This window comes from Bos taurus, chromosome 11 (assembly GCF_002263795.3).
Source record: "Bos taurus isolate L1 Dominette 01449 registration number 42190680 breed Hereford chromosome 11, ARS-UCD2.0, whole genome shotgun sequence".
Lineage (NCBI taxonomy): Eukaryota > Metazoa > Chordata > Mammalia > Artiodactyla > Bovidae > Bos > Bos taurus.
Genome location: NC_037338.1, coordinates 102,349,812 through 102,366,393, shown reverse-complemented (window position 1 = coordinate 102,366,393; position 16,582 = coordinate 102,349,812). Strand labels below are relative to the sequence as shown.

Sequence of the window (16,582 nt, the reverse complement as noted above, 5' to 3'; positions counted from 1 at the left end):
AATGCAAAAAAGCAAAATGGCTGTCTGGGGAGGCCTTACAAATAGCTGTGAAAAGAAGAGAAGTGAAAAGCAAAGGAGAAAAGGAAAGATAAGCATCTGAATGCAGAGTTCCAAAGAATAGCAAGGAGAGATAAGAAAGCCTTCCTCAGAGATCAATGCAAAGAAATAGAGGAAAACAACAGAATGGGAAAGACTAGAGATCTCTTCAAGAAAATTAGAGATACCAAGGAAACATTTCATGCAAAGATGGGCTCTATAAAGGACAGAAATGGTATGGACCTAACAGAAGCAGAAGATATTAAGAAGAGGTGGCAAGAATACACAGAAGAACTGTACAAAAAAGGTCTTCACGACCCAGATAATCACTATGGTGTGATCACTGACCTAGAGCCAGACATCCTGGAATGTGAAGTCAAGTGGGCCTTAGAAAGCATCACTACGAACAAAGCTAGTGGAGGTGATGGAATTCCAGTGGAGCTATTTCAAATCCTGAAAGATGATGCTGTGAAAGTGCTACACTCAATATGCCAGCAAATTTGGAAAACAGCAGTGGCCACAAGACTGGAAAAGGTCAGTGTTCACTCCAATCCTAAAGAAAGGCAATGCTAAAGAATGCTCAAACTACCGCACAATTACATCATCTCATACGCTAGTAAAGTAATACTCAAAATTCTCCAAGCCAGGCTTCAGCAATACGTGAACTGTGAACTTCCAGATGTTCAAGCTGGTTTTAGAAAAGGCAGAGGAACCAGAGACCAAATTGCCAACATCCGCTGGATCATGGAAAAAGCAAGAGAGTTCCAGAAAAACCTCTATTTCTGCTTTATTGACTATGCCAAAGCCTTTGTCTGAATCACAATAAACTGTGGAACATTCTTCAAGAGATGGGAATACCAGACCACCTGACCTGCCTCTTGAGAAACCTATATGCAGGTCAGGAAGCAACAGTTACAACTGGACATGGAGCAACAGACTGGTTCCAAATAGGAAAAGGAGTACGTCAAGGCTGTATATCGTCACCCTGCTTATTTAACTTCTATGCAGAGTACATCATGAGAAACGCTGGGCTGGAAGAAGCACAAGCTGGAATCAAGATTGCCGGGAGAAATTATCAATCACCTCAGATATGCAGATGACACCATCCTTATGGCAGAAAGGGAAGAGGAACTAAAAAGCCTCTTGATGAAAGTGAAAGTGGAGAGTGAAAAAGTTGGCTTAAAGCTCAACATTCAGAAAACGAAGATCACGGCATCTGGTCCCATCACTTCATGGGAAATAGAAGGGGAAACAGTGGAAACAGTGTCAGACTTTATATTTTGGGGCCCCAAAATCACTGCACATGGTGATTGCAGCCATGAAATTAAGACGCTTACTCCTTGGAAGGAAAGTTACGACCAACCTGGATAGCATATTGAAAAGCAGAGACATTACTTTGCCAACAAAGGTCCGTCTAATCAAGGGTATGGTTTTTCTAGTGGTCATGTATGGATGTGAGAGTTGGACTGTGAAGAAGGCTGAGCACTGAAGAATTGATGCTTTTGAACTGTGGTGTTGGAGAAGACTCTTGAGAGTCCCTTGGACTGCAAGGAGATCCAACCAGTCCATTCTGAAGCAGATCAGCCCTGGGAATTCTTTGGAAGGAATGATGCTAAAGCTGAAACTCCAGTACTTTGGCCACCTCATGCGAAGAGCTGACTCATTGGAAAACACTGATGCTGGGAGGGATTGGGGGCAGGAGGAGAAGGGGATAACAGAGGATTAGATGGCTGGATGGCATCACCGACTTGATGGACATGAGTCTGAGTGAACTCTGGGAGTTGGTGACGGACAGGGAGGCCTGATGTGCTGTGATACATGGGGCGCAGAGTTGTACATGAATGAGCGACTGAACTGAAATGAAGATGCAGGTGCTTTTTATTTTTATTATAGGAACTTTTGAATATATGTGAAAGTAGGAAAGAACTATAACATTGTGTAATAGAACTCATCAGGACTTTTTGTTTGATGCAAATTGCAGAACCAGAGGAGGGGGTATTCAGATGAAAACTCCAACGCCAAAATCAAGCAAAACCGTGTCCTCGTATGTGCTCCTTCCAATGCAGCTGTTGATGAACTTATGAAAAAAATTATCCTTGAATTCAAAGAAAAGTGTAAAGACAAGAAGAATCCTATGGGTATGATATTTATGTAGGCTTTTAATTTGTTTTCAGTGTTTAGTGTGGGGAGCTTTGAATGACAAAAAGTGAGCCAGTTCTGGCTTATTGACATCTCCCGAATTTCGTTCATGTGGCCTTCCAGGACAGTGCTTCTCTCACAGTGTGGCTTGTGACCAGTCACTGGATTGTGAAATCAGTTTAGGGAGATCAGAACCAGCATACTTACATAAGATAGAACAGAATAGAGGGAAACAGAAAAGATTAGAGCATAGTTAATGAGCGGGGTAAGTAGTATTCTGTGAAACCTATTTTACTGGTGAAGTGTGAGTGTACTGCTTTCAGTACAATGTAAAGTGTACCTCATAAAAGCGCTGGTCTAGCGTCAGCAGCAGCAGCAGCAGCAGCAGCGTGATACACCTAGAAGTGAAAATGCTGGGTTGAAGGATTTGTGCATCTTCTAGATAGTGCCAGATCCTTCTAGAAAGTGGTTGTGTCAGATCCCACACTGAGAACAGTGCCCAGACAGTGGGCAGGGTGCTGTTTTCACTTTCCTTTTCCTGAGGAGGGGTAATAAGCACTTTTTCAGGTGTCCATTGACAACACGACAAGGCTGGATGAAGGTGGGACAAATGCCGGGTCTAGGTTTTAACTTTTTTGGTTAGAAAATGACATCTCTGTCGGTAAAGAGAGCTTTTTTCTTTATTTTTCAGTACTTTTTTTTTTTTTCCAATGCATGTGATATATATGTTTGTGGGATTTGGTTTATATCCTTTATTGGGTTAAAGAAGTCCGTTTTTCATTAGCTTTTTTTTATGAATGGGTGCTGAATTTTATACAGACATTTATTTGCAATGTTTTGTGTAAGTGATTATCTGTTCCTTGAAAGTTAATCTGTTTTTAGTATTGTTTTGGTGTTTGTTGTTCTCTTTTTACTTTTTGGTCTGTTTTTTGACAGATGGATAAGTTTTTGTCTGCTGAATGTCTTTAATTGTTGATTTATTCAAGTTTTCTGCATTTGAGTGACTTTTGCTAATTTTTAAATCCTTGTGTTTTGTTGTATGTGAATTAAAAAACCCAACACCTCAGCACCTGGACAGTGATGGGCTCTCATCCTTCTCCCTCCCGGGAAGCCACAGCAGCTCAGGAGCTTTCATATCTGGTTTTCACCTTTCTCTGTTTTTCGCCCCTAGGAATTTCTTTTACATCCTTCTGAGCTCACCCTGCAATTTAAAGGATTCTGTTTTAATTTCTGAAGTATTTTGAGGTGCTTAGAGTGGGTATAAATCTCATCACCTTTCTGGCAGATAATCAACTTAGCAGTTTTGAAACTTTCAAGTAAATGTTGGCCAGAGAAGATGGCTTCAAATTTAGAAGGAGCTGAACTAGGAATACAGATACATGTAGACAACTGTATAATAAATTGTTAATTTATTCATTCAGCACGTTTATTGTATTTACTGTGTGCCAGCTGCTGTTCTAGGCAGTGACCAAAACAAAACCTGATTCTCTGGGGCTTGGGATTCAGGGAAAGGAGACAGCAAGCAAGTCACATGACATGTTAGGTTGGGAGAGGTGCTAATAAATACTGCTTGGTTGATGTTATTTAGTTCAGTGAAGCAGTGGGAGATTTTTAGACTAAATAATACCTGAGTGTACTAACCTAGAATTAAAAATGTGGTTAGTAAACCAGTTCAAATGATGCTGACAGTTTTTGAAATTACCAGAATTTCCAGCACCTTCTGTCCCTTAGATCCTGAGGTGGCATTGTGATGTGGAGCAGAGTTTCAGAACCTTGGTTCTGAGTATTCTACAGAAAAGGATTTGGTTGGTGGTCCCAAAAGATTTCATTTGGGGAATTCAGACATGTATTAAAAGATAAACATCTTCATTTTTGAAATATCCTGAGGTTAAGAAATCTGTTTATTTTTAACTCAGCCATTTTCCAAACGAATTTTACCATGGATTGTTGAATAGAACATAGTTTGAGGAACAGTAGTGTAATAGAATCTCATCTCTGCTATATACTATTTGTGAAACCCCAGGCAATGGCACCCCACTCCAGTACTCTTGCCTGGAAAATCCCATGGACGGAGGGGCCTGGAGGGCTGCAGTCCTTGGGGTCGCTAGGAGTCGGACACGACTGAGCGACTTCACTTTATTTTTTCACTTTCATGCATTGGAGAAGGAAATGGCAACGCACTCCAGTGTTCTTCCCTGGAGAATCCCAGGGACGGGGGAGCCTGGTGGGCTGCTGTCTATGGGGTCACACAGAGTCGGACGACTGAAGCGACTTAGCAGCAGTAGCAGTAGCTTTTATTAGGCGGAAATAAGTCCTTGTCTTTTAGGGGTTTTTATAAAGCTTTATCTAAAAGGATATATGTGGAGCCTTTAGCACAGTTCCAGATGTCTGGTTGATTAATAGTTCATGTTAGCTCCCTTCTCTGATTGTTAATATTTTGCTAAAAAACAGTTATTATGTACAGAGATTGGCAGTGTTCTTACTAATCTCTGTGTGACTTTTATCAACAGGAAACTGTGGAGATATAAATTTAGTACGTCTAGGTCCAGAAAAGTCTATTAATAATGAGGTCCTGAAATTCAGTTTGGACAGTCAAGTTAACCACAGAATGAGTAAGTATGCAATAAAGGTATATACTAATTTATTTTTTTCTTGTTGTATAGTTGGCTTGGGCATTAAAGGTAATTTGGAGACCCTAGAAATAGTCTGATTTTGAAAGCTAGTTTTCCTTCTCATTGTGTGTGAATATGTATATATTTGTTAGAATGAGCAATTCTTTGTCTTTTTATTTTCTTTAAAGAAAAAGACTTACCGTCTCATGTTCAGGAGATGCACAAAAGAAAGGAATTTCTTGATCATCAACTTGATGAACTTTCCCGCCAGCGTGCTTTATGCCGAGGTGGAAGGGAATCGCAGGTATCTAAACATTTCTTGATCAGTGTTTATAACAGCTCATAGATAAACTAGTTGACTATTTGATGCTGTTCTTTTGTTGTGAAATAGTATATAATTTGTGTAAAAGATGTATACAAAAATGGTATCTTTACATTAGGAGTTAAACGTTTTTTTAAAGGACCAGATAGTAAATATTTTAGACTTTACAGGCCTATGTAGAGTCTCTTAGCCACTCAACTCTGCTGTTGTAGCCTGAAGACAGCAGCAGTTGGTAACAGGTAAATGATGTGCCAAGGGTTGGCCTGCTAGGCAGACAGGAAGAGCCAACCTACAATACCTTGGACAGATCTGCATCTTAAATACAGTATTAAGAATTTATCAGACTTCCCTGGTGGTCCAGTGGTTAAGAATCTGAGCTTTCCACTGCAGAGCGTACAGGTTCAATCCCTGGCTGAGGAACTAAGATCCCACATACTTCACTGTGTGGTCAAAAAAAGAGAATTTATCTAATTCAGTTCAGTTGCTCAGTCGTGTCTGACTCTGCGACCCCATGAATCGCAGCTCGCCAGGCCTCCCTGTCCATCACCAACTCCTGGAGTTCACCCAAACTCACGTCCATCGAGTCGGTGATGCCATCCAGCCATCTCATCCTCTGTCGTCCCCTTCTCCTCCTGCCCCCAATCCCTCCCAGCATTGGAGTCTTTTCCAGTGAGTCAACTCTTCGCATGAGGTGGCCAAAGTACTGGAGTTTCAGCTTTAGCATCAGTCCTTCCAAAGAACACCCAGGGCTGATCTCCTTCAGAATGGACTGGTTGGATCTCCTTGCAGTCCAAGGGACTCTCAAGAGTCTTCTCCAACACCACAATTCAAAAGCATCAATTCTTCGGTGCCCAGCTTTCTTCACAGTCCAACTCTCACATCCACACATGACCACTGGAAAAACCATACCCTTGACTAGACAGACCTTTGTTGGCAAAGTAATGTCTCTGCTTTTCAGTGTGCTATCTAGGTTGGTCATAACTTTTCTTCCAAGGAGTAAGCGTCTTAATTTCATGGCTGCAATCACCATCTGCAGTGATTTTGGAGCCCCCCAAAATAAAGTCTGACACTGTTTCCACTGTTTCCCCATCTATTTCCCATGAAGTGATGGGACCAGATGCCGTGATCTTCGTTTTCTGAATGTTGAGCTTTAAGCCAACTGTTTCACTCTCCACTTTCACTTTCATCAAGAGGCTTTTTAGTTCCTCTTCACTTTCTGCCATAAGGGTGGTATCATCTGCATATCTGAGGTTATTGATATTTCTCCTGGCAATCTTGATTCCAGCTTGTGCTTCTTCCAGCCCAGCGTTTCTCATGATGTACTCTGCATAGAAGTTAAATAAGCAGGGTGACAATATACAGCCTTGACGTACTCCTTTTCCTATTTGGAACCAGTCTGTTGTTCCATGTCCAGTTGTAACTGTTGCTTCCTGACCTGCATATAGGTTTCTCAAGAGGCAAGTCAGGTGGTCTGGTATTCCCATCTCTTGAAGAATTTTCCACAGTTTAATCTGATTCACGCAGTCAAAGGCTTTGGCATATAAAGCAGAAATAGAGGTTTTTCTGGAACTCTTCCTTTTTCCATGATCCAGCAGATGTTGGCAATTTGATCTCTGGTTCCTCTGCCTTTTCTAAAACCAGCTTGAACATCTGGAAGTTCACGGTTCATGTATTGCTGAAGCCTGGCTTGGAGAATTTTGAGCATTACTTTACTAGCGTGTGAGATGAGTGCAGTTATGCGGTAGTTTGAGCATTCTTTGGCATTGCCTTTCTTTGGGATTGGAGTGAACACTGACCTTTTCCAGTCTTGTGGCCACTGCTGAGTTTTCCAAATTTGCTGGCATATTGAGTGCAGCACTTTCACAGCATCATCTTTCAGGATTTGAAATAGCTCCACTGGAATTCCATCACCTCCACTAGCTTTGTTCGTAGTGATGCTTTCTAAGGCCCACTTGACTTCACATTCCAGGATGTCTGGCTAATTAACACCTACTGAATGGAATGTGGAGTGTTAGTTGTTGGGTTGCTGGGTAATGAGCTGAGGTTTAAAAACAGACCACAGGAGAAGTTGCAATAGATTTATTACTCACAGGTCCTGGAGGAGGTACATAGCATACCTTGAGGGGCCACGCAGGAGGTCCATGCAGAGTGCAGACAGAAGCAGGCCCTGGGCCACATATCTCTATCAGGGTCCATGGGTGGAGTGTTTTGACATATCCAGACTAGGGCTGAATTGGGCAGTTTGAATGGAAAGAGCAGGCTTTTGGTAAGTTTCTTGGAGGGTTTTATTTCAAGGTCACGTATAAGGCATACAGGTGCTGGAAGGAAACAGCATTGACAAGAGCGAACATTTGCTGGTGACTCTCTGGGTGCTATATAAGACATTTGCAAGAGTGAGGGGCGAGTGTCAGTTTGAAGTCACAGCAGGCACCTTGCCAAACACAATGGATGTCAGGGCAGCAGTGCCCTGGAGTAGCTTAGCTGAACTCTGATACACAGTAGTATAGAGAGACTGGTAGGGGAAACACACTGGGCGAATCAGTTTTTCATTGGTAAAGTACTGGCTCTTCTTTTTGAAATGTGAGGCAGTTCATTGGAAAGCGTTTTAAAATGCTTAGTTTAATGATAGCAGTCTAATTTTTTCCAGAGGCAAGAATTAGATGGAAAAATTGCCAGAGTTTCAAAAGAAAGGCAGGAGCTTGCTTCTAAAATTAAAGAGGTAAGTAGTTCATCTGTAGCATTTTCCTGGCATTTCTTTTTTGAAATTATGAAATAGTTCATTCAGACAGCCTATGGTCTTTTCTCAGTTACATTTAAAATCTGAGAATTCCCGGTTGTCCAGTGATTAGGACTCTGCACGTCCATGCAGAAGATGTGAATCCAGTCCCTTTTTCAGGGAACTCAGATCCCTCAAGCTGCATGTGTGGTCAAAATGTATATAAATCAATAAAATTTTTTTATAATGAAAAATTAATATCAAGCATATACAAAAATAGAGAAAATGGTGTAACTGCTTGTACATTTATAGTTTTTTCTGAAAGTCAGTGTTCTACTCTCCCACCCAGAAATTTATGGTAATTGTCATATGAATAATTAATGAAACTAAATTTGTAGGGTTTTCCTGTATTAAAAATAAAGAAGAAAGAAAATTACATGTCTGAATTCAGGTAGACCAACAGTGACTGGGATGTGGCACAAGAAAAGTGCCTTTTTTCCCTCAATTTTTAGCTGAAAGCATAAGCTCTTTTTACTTGTTTTTGATCACAAAAATTCTTTTATAGCATGTATAACTTTTCCCCCAGTATTCTTTGGATATAAAAATATCAACTCAAGTTTAGGTGAGTCGAAGCTAGAATGGCCAGCATAGAGCCCTAATGAAATGAACTGGGGGTAAGGGAGAGAGGGTACTATGAACTGGTAATGGCATTTGTATTTTTGAGCTGAGATTTTTCTCTTGAATATATTTTTGACTTCTGTGTGGCTAAATGAATATAGTTCAATTTAATGCATATTTCCACTAGCAGTTTATTTCAATTAAAAATTATGTGCTGCTGCTGCTGCTGCTAAGTCGCTTCAGTCATGTCCGACACTGTGCGACCCCATAGATGGCAGCCCACCAGGCTCCCCCGTCCCTGGGATTCTCCAGGCAAGAACACTAGAGTGGGTTGCCATTTCCTTCTCCAATAAAAATTACGTGGAAAGCTATTAAAGTTTAAACTCAGCCCAAAATTAATCTTTCCATATTTCAGGATGAAGTCTTTGTTTACTGGTGTTACGGTTTTTTGCCACTGATCACATTGTTCTGTGGGTTGTTAAATTAATTGCACTTGCAGTTTGACCATGATGCTGGCTGTATGGAGAGGGATATGGCAGTTAGCATATGAGCACTGGAGGGAGGGCCACAGCTGCCACCACCACCTCACAGACCTGCCTCCAAGAGTGCAGGTTTGAGTCTGTCATATGCTCAGCTCCAGCTTTTCAGGAGCAGAAATAGACTAACTGAATCTCTGATGAGACTCAGTCTCCATCTCAGTTTATTCCATTATATAGACGTGGACCAAGGTGGTCGTTAGTTCTGTGGGAGTAAAGTGCTCATGAGTGTCACAGGTGTTTTTGTTGGTACTGGTTCTTATAAAAGAAGGAATAAGGTTACATGCTAAAACTAACAGAAAAGGGTATGTTCAGGCTTAGTTTTGTTCCTGGTTTTACTCAGATAATTGCTTCACAGTTCAGTAGAATTATTTAGTCTTTCTTATTCTGATACCTTCCCACATACATCAGGCTGTAAGAATTTTAAGTTTACTTTGACCAAATTAAACCCTGAATAAATTTTTCTTAACGTGCTGAAATCACGTTCCGAGATTAGACTCCCCTGCAGACTGTCCTCTCTGATGGCTTCTGAGTACCTTGAGTGCTGCTGTTTCCTAGATTGCAGGTTCCCACCTGACATTTACTGAACATTTTTCTGCCACATAAGTGGCAAGTGTGTTACAGTGCAAAGAGGCCTATCATAGTGAAGAAGTTTTTAGATACAAGTGAACATTGATGAACTTTTATTCTCTTAGGTTCAAGGACGCCCACAGAAGACACAGAGCATCATCATCTTAGAGTCACACATCATTTGCTGCACCCTGAGCACGAGTGGTGGCTTGCTGCTCGAGGCTGCTTTCCGTGGGCAAGGAGGCGTCCCCTTCAGCTGTGTCATCGTTGATGAGGTCAGTGAGCAGTTGGCCATATAGCTCTTGCCTAGTGCTGTGAGGAGGAAGTCCTAGGTGAAGAGTGGCTGCCAAGATGTTGACATAGTGGCCTTTTTGCATCTGATTTTGATCTGCTCTTAAACATGTGTATTCCTGTATGTTGAAATATGCTGCTAATAAACCACCATGATGAAAACTGCTTTTCTAGTATTGGAATTATAGTCTTAGGTATTCCTGATCTTAACAAAATCCATCCCAAGGATTGTCTAGCTCCTGCTTAGAATATCTCTGGTTACCTTTTGAAGCATTTTTAATATAATTGGATAGCTCTGAGCACCATATTTTCAGCTTTTCATCCTAATTCCTAGTTCATTCATTGAGCAAGTATTTATTGGTTACCCACTGTTTGCTAGAATCTAGAGCCAGAAGACAAAAAGAGATGGAAAATGAAGAATAAAGAACCCGTTCAGGAGATCCGAGATCCACTATTCACCAAAATGAAGGAATAGAAAAGATGATGAAATAGTTGAAGGAAATATTGCCAAATTGAAGTGAAGCTTGAGGGTTGCAAATGTGAAGTGGCCTCCTGAGGAGGAGAGCGGGCGGGCGGGTGGGGCACGCCGAAACACAACCCTGTCGGGCACACGTCCAGCGGGAACAGACAGACCGACCGGGGACAGGACTTGGCCCTTGCAGTTTATGGCTGCTTCCCAAGTGATAGTGGCACCTGAAAGATGGCTGACTTCCACAATGTATGTGTGTTGGGGCAGGGGGGTTGTTTTGGGTTTTTTTCCCCCTCCAAGCATTTAGAATGTTCTTATTGTTTTCTAATCAAAGAAAATCTTTATTTTTGATATTTGGTGCAGAAGGAGAAGGTGTACGTTTTTGAATGGCTAAGACTTTCCTTATGAATTACACTGTATATGGATAAAAAGTAACAGAGAAAACTGTGACTGTATCTCCGTTCTATACTTTCTTACCAAGGCTGGACAGTCTTGTGAAGTTGAAACTCTTACTCCGCTCATCCATCGTTGCAACAAGCTTGTCCTCGTAGGAGACCCTAAGCAGCTCCCTCCCACAGTCATTTCCGTGGTATGTTTTTTCACATTCATGTTGCTGTAAAGTGGAAGGGGTCTTTTGGTTTTTTGTTTTGTGGGGTGGGCATCCTCCTTGGATCATCATCTCTTACTTGCAGGGAGAAATAGGGAATGGCTGAGGAAAGAGAACAGCCACTGTTTAGAGCCTTCATAGTAAAGTCTCCAAAAATATTCTTTGTTCATAATGAGCTTGTGTGTGTGTGACAGGAGCATGTAGGTGTCTTTTGACAACTTCAGAAGTTGAAGAACAGAATGTCCCATGCGCAATGGGCTGTCCCTCTGAGAAAGGCAGTGTGCAGGTCTTCTAAGGGACGATTTGTTTTCATAACATAGCCACCAAACCCATGATAAAAACTCTAAAGGCAAGGGAAAGGATCCCAAGCTCGTAATTTATATTTATGTATATGCAAATTTTGAGGAAACCAGTAAGATAAATTATTCTTACAGTAATGTGTACAGTATTAGGATTCCGTATCCTATAATGTTCCTCACATGCTCTGAAAGGGAAGGTGGAAGGAAAGAGACTGGGCTCCGCTTGTGGGAAGATGAGCAAGCAGCACGGTTGTGTCCCCTTCCCTGTTGTGTGAACACTCACTAGAACTGCTCCTGGAAGTGCATGGCACAGTCAGGATCCGGATGTTTTGGGTAATCTTGCACAGGTCTCCACCTAGGTTTTGAAACTGAATAACATTGGAGCATTTTACTGATACAGAGAGTGTGCGTGCAGAGTAGTGGCTGCATGAACAGTCCCAGAGAACAGACCATTTTCACAGCATTTCTGTTCAGTTATGTTCTGTTTGGTTATGTAATGAAAGCGTGTTGCTGTTTTTTGTTGTTACTGTTCTTTGACTTTGGGATCATCAACATGATCGTGCAGTTCTTTGATGTCTGAGCACTTGTGCGTGACCATGTGAAGGGGTAGGCTAGGAGCACCCCTGACCTGGAGTTAAGACCTTGTCCGTGGGGAAGAGCTGCTGCACCAGGGTTCGTGGGGAGTTAGGAGGAGCCAGCTCCGCACTGCGTTATGTGACTAATACAGCGTTTCAGGGATTGACTGATGACTTCTTGAAGGGCCTTAGCATGCAGTTAGCGAAAGGGGGTTGTTGATAGTCCTCAGCTTTACTGCCTTCTTTGGTAATTGATTAAGAACAGCAGAAATGAGAAGAAGAATATTTGGGCTTTTCTTATTATAAAAATAATACAGGCTTATTGAGAAATTTTCAGAAAATGATTATAAAGTTAATTTTCTCAACATGCCTTTCTGACCCCCTATTTCTAGGAATAATTACTGTGAATAGTGCAGTGGATAATTTGAACAGTTTGTGGTCATGGATGTGCAAAGTTGCCTTTTCTCCAGTCTCTGTTTATTGAATGCTAGCCTAATTCAGGCACTGTTTTAAGTTCTAGGATTATGACAGTGTTGAAAACTGACAAAAATCTCTGCCCTTACAAAGCTGACATTCTAGTGGGTAACAGACAATAAGTTACCAAATTCAGAAGGTTGGGTAGTTACAGGGAATGTATGCATTTGTGTGTGCCAGCTTTGACCTTGTAAAGGTGGCAGAATCCGTCTGTGTCACACTGCCTTTTTTCCAGTCAATAAATAAATCAGGAATGTACATTCATGTCAAAACATGAAAATCTCCGTCATTTGGTAGGACGGACCCGGTTTTTTTTTTTTTTTTTCTGTAAGTAAATGTGTTACCTCCTATAAATCCATTTTCTTTTTTCCTAGAGTGAAGTAAATTAGTTTTTTTGTTAGCTTGAATAGATAAACTTTTGAGGTATAGATGATAATGCCAAATGTCCACTAAGAATATTTATTCTATTTAATTACACAGACCTATTTAAAATTGCATATTTATATAATCACTTGCATAAATAATACAAATAGGAAGTAATGTCTTCTTTCTCCACTCTGATAGTTTGTGAAACAGGTTTATTAAAACTTTGCATATACATCTTCAGTGCTCATTTCTGCAACATACTCAAAGTTTCCACTATTCTTTCTCAATTTTGACATGGTGCTAACATTGAAACGTATATCCTAAGTATATCCCAACTGTGATTACATGAAGACACTTTTCTTCATTTGTCAATTACCTCTGTTTCAGGTTTCAGGTTTGTTGTAACCCTTTTTTGGATTTATGAAATCAACTTAGTTTGTCTGTCTCCTCCATTAGAATGTTAAGTTCTGTGACACTCGATGTTATTCACCTTAGACTCTCAGCACCCGAAGCTTTAGACGCTAAGTGCATATTGCCTGGATGGATGGATGAAGAAATTGGTCTTTAAGAGGCTGGTTTACAATGACATTCATTTTTTCAAGCTGTGGGAGCGCAGCCCAGAAATAATGGTTAATATCTGTGTTAAAATTCTTTGCTGCTTTTCTCATCCGTTCTTTCAGGTGACCTCTGTTAGCACCAAAATAGCGATGGTTGTGATCATTCACAAGATCACATCATTCATCAACAGTATGTGGGATTTCTAAATAAGGAGAATATGCCTCAGCTTTTGTAGTCACGCTCCGTGGCTTTTCAAAGGTGGAAGTCAGAAACATCTTCTTTCTCTGAATCTTTGGTTGTTGGTAATGCCATGTGCATTTTATTTATTTTTTTTTTCAGCTTTTTTATTTTTTATTATAACATGGAACTACTCTTAAAAGCTTCTAAGTAAAAATATATCTTTTAAATTATATTTTAAAATGAAGCCAAAGTTTCTTTTTAATCAATGACACTGTAGCTTTGATGAAATACATGTAAGAATATCTAGCTCTGCTGCTATGCAGTTCTATAAAATTACAAAAACTCTTATTTTTTAGAATTAAATAAAGAAAACAATTTATAAGTACTGTCTGTCTTCCAGGTACATGATCTCATGTAATATTCACAATACTTCTAGTATCATTATGAAAGTGAAAGTGTTAGTCCCTCAGTCATGTCCAACTCTTTGCAACCCATGGACTGTAGCCCATCAGGCTTCTCTATCCATGGGAATCTCCAGGCAGGAATACTGGAGTGGGTTGCCATCTCCTTCTCCAAGCCATGTGCATTTTAGATGTACGTTTGCTGTGTACATTGTAGAGCTCAGTAATTGTTTTTATAATAGTGGGAAAAGTACAGATGAGTCGTTAGAAATTATTGCTTTGTCTTCCCCCTTTCAGAAGGCACAGGACTACGGCTATGACCAGTCGATGATGGCCCGCTTCCACAAGCTCCTGGAGGAGAGTGTGGAGCACAACATGATTGGCAGGCTGCCCGTCTTACAGCTCACCATCCAGTACAGGATGCACCCGGACATATGCCTCTTTCCTTCTAGTTATATTTATGATGGAATCTTGAGAACAAATAGGTGGGTTCTTCTCATTGCATGTTAGCTTGTTTTATTTGTAGGTTTGGCTGCTTAGGAAGAATAGCTCTTTTACAGTGCTCTTAAGTCTTGTTATTAAAAACATAAAGGTTTAATAATTTAAATTATAAAAGTCATGTTGATTGTAGCAAATGCAGATAAATGAAAAGGGGGATAAAACCAACCCCCCTATTTATACTACCCAGAAATAATCACTAGTAACATTTTAGTATATTTACTTCCAGTCCTTGTACTATGCACATCTTTTGTTTTTTTTTTCCTTTTTCTCTTTTGGGAAAAAAGAATCATACCATGCTTTACCTACTATTTTATACTTTGCTTTTTTCATGTACTGTATTAGTAATTTTCCAGTCATAATTGTTATATTTTAAATACATAGATTATTCTCCCTAGCACTAGAATAGAAATAAAATTCACTTTCTTTTAGTGTATTGAAATTTTATTTTTTTAAAGACAAGTCCTTCTTGTCCCCTTTTCCCTAGCTCTCTCCCTGCCACATACACACAGAAAAATGGTAGTAATAATTTTAAAAAATGTTTCTGACTTGACTTGTGTTCTAAATGCTGCTGCTCTTTTATAGAGGGACAGAGACCAGTCGGTGTTCATCTGACTGGCCATTTCAACCCTACCTCGTGTTTGATGTTGGAGATGGCTTAGAAAGACGGGATAATGAGTATGTTCTCTTATACTTCAGTCTTCACTGATGGTGTCAGAATTTTTATATTGTTTTTGTTTATATTTAAGTTCAAAATACTTTTCATACAAATCTCTCTGCCTAGTGCCAGGGCACAATCATTTTCTTTTAGCTGGATTGATAAATTCATCTTTTTAATCATAAAATTACTGATATCTTTATGTATTTCAGTCTTTCAGTTTTTCTTTCTTAATTGTATTAGTCGGGATTATATTACCTAACATGTGATAAGCACTTAAGTAGATCCATGCTGAACTCACTGCTGTTGCTGCTAAGTCAGTTGTGAGTAAAATAGACGTGGCCCCAGTGCAAGGCTATTGTGGTCTAACACGAGGCAGACATTAACCAGGCCATTACTGTGGTGATTGATTATTCCAGTTGGGTAAAATATTGGGAAGGAGAAATACAAACACAGTTGAATTAAGGTGTGAGGCAGAGGGTGGACGATACTTTGAGCATGTTGGATTGTGTGAATCGATCGGGTGGTCTGTGAATGCTAGTGCATGATCCACTTGGCCTGTGGTGGGGAATGAGAAAAGTGATACATCTGAAGCTCTTTTCTCAGTGTTGGGAAGATAATAAATCTGTAATAGGAGCTCTTCATTAGTCATGTCTTCATTATTATAAATACCTTTGTTCTCACTGTGGCTATCCCTGTTTTAACAAATGAAGAAGCTGGTGTCTAAACTTATTTGACTCCAAGCTCTTTTCTGTCATACAGCTTCATGTTTCACTGGGCAGTTATTCTGTTTATTCATATGTACAGTGTTAATAATGGTCATTATAACAGCCTCTTTGAATCACTTCTGACTGAATAAAGATAAAGCCTCCCAATCTACCCTTTACTGTAATAGAAACAAAGTGGAACTTAACAATTGGACTGCTATTAGTTTTGATGTCTTGTATTTTTTTTTTTCATCTTATTTAGCTCATATGTAAATGTTCAAGAGATAAAACTGGTAATGGAACTAATTAAACTTATTAAAGACAAACGAAGGGACGTTACTTTCCGAAACATTGGCATAATAACCCATTACAAGGCTCAGAAGACAATGATTCAGAAGGATTTGGACAAAGAGTTTGATAGAAAAGGGTGAGGCATCTGTATTTTTATGGCTCTTTCCAGTTTCTCTGTTGAATTAAAAAGAAGAAAGAGGGGATGGAAGGAGAGAAGAAAATGAAACTTAACCCCCGGGGCAGGGTCATAGACCCTGGTAACATAGAACAAGGAGACCAGGACACTGGCTCCACAGACTTGTGCTGAGAAGGGAGTGAGGTTACACTTGTAGCACCTGTAGACGGAGTGCCTGCTGCCTTTTCGAAGGTCTTCACCATTACACTTGACAGTGGAATTGACTGAGAAACTCTCCAGACCTTTCCATTTAGTTGGATGACTTGTTAATCTAAATTCTAATTGTAGCAAGATATACATAGTCACATTTTCACTTAGAAAAAATTATTTAAACCTTTTAGTGCCTTCATGTATAGGGTGAAGATCGTGTCTTTGTCTCCTTTTACCTCAACAGTAAAATTAAAAATTAAATATTGGAAATCCAGTAACTCCGTTCTGCACCTCGAAACACACAAACTACCAAAATTGACACTAGGGAAAAACC

General features: G+C 40.1%; 1 protein-coding gene across 7 annotated transcripts in view; it reads left to right on the top strand.

The window, feature by feature from the left end:
* SETX (senataxin) overlaps window positions 1–16,582 on the top strand; it is a 91,603-nt gene that overhangs the window by 60,608 nt on the left and 14,413 nt on the right. For 6 of the 7 annotated variants that reach the window (XM_059891859.1, XM_059891860.1, XM_024999607.2 and 3 more), the window contains 9 exons: window positions 2,018–2,174; window positions 4,686–4,787; window positions 4,976–5,091; window positions 7,757–7,828; window positions 9,675–9,824; window positions 10,791–10,898; window positions 14,067–14,254; window positions 14,853–14,945; window positions 15,895–16,059. In XM_059891859.1, coding sequence (XP_059747842.1) covers window positions 2,018–2,174; window positions 4,686–4,787; window positions 4,976–5,091; window positions 7,757–7,828; window positions 9,675–9,824; window positions 10,791–10,898; window positions 14,067–14,254; window positions 14,853–14,945; window positions 15,895–16,059 — 1,151 coding nt within the window. The remainder of the gene's footprint in view (window positions 1–2,017; window positions 2,175–4,685; window positions 4,788–4,975; window positions 5,092–7,756; window positions 7,829–9,674; window positions 9,825–10,790; window positions 10,899–14,066; window positions 14,255–14,852; window positions 14,946–15,894; window positions 16,060–16,582) is intronic. The other variant, XM_059891862.1, reaches the window with a different exon arrangement.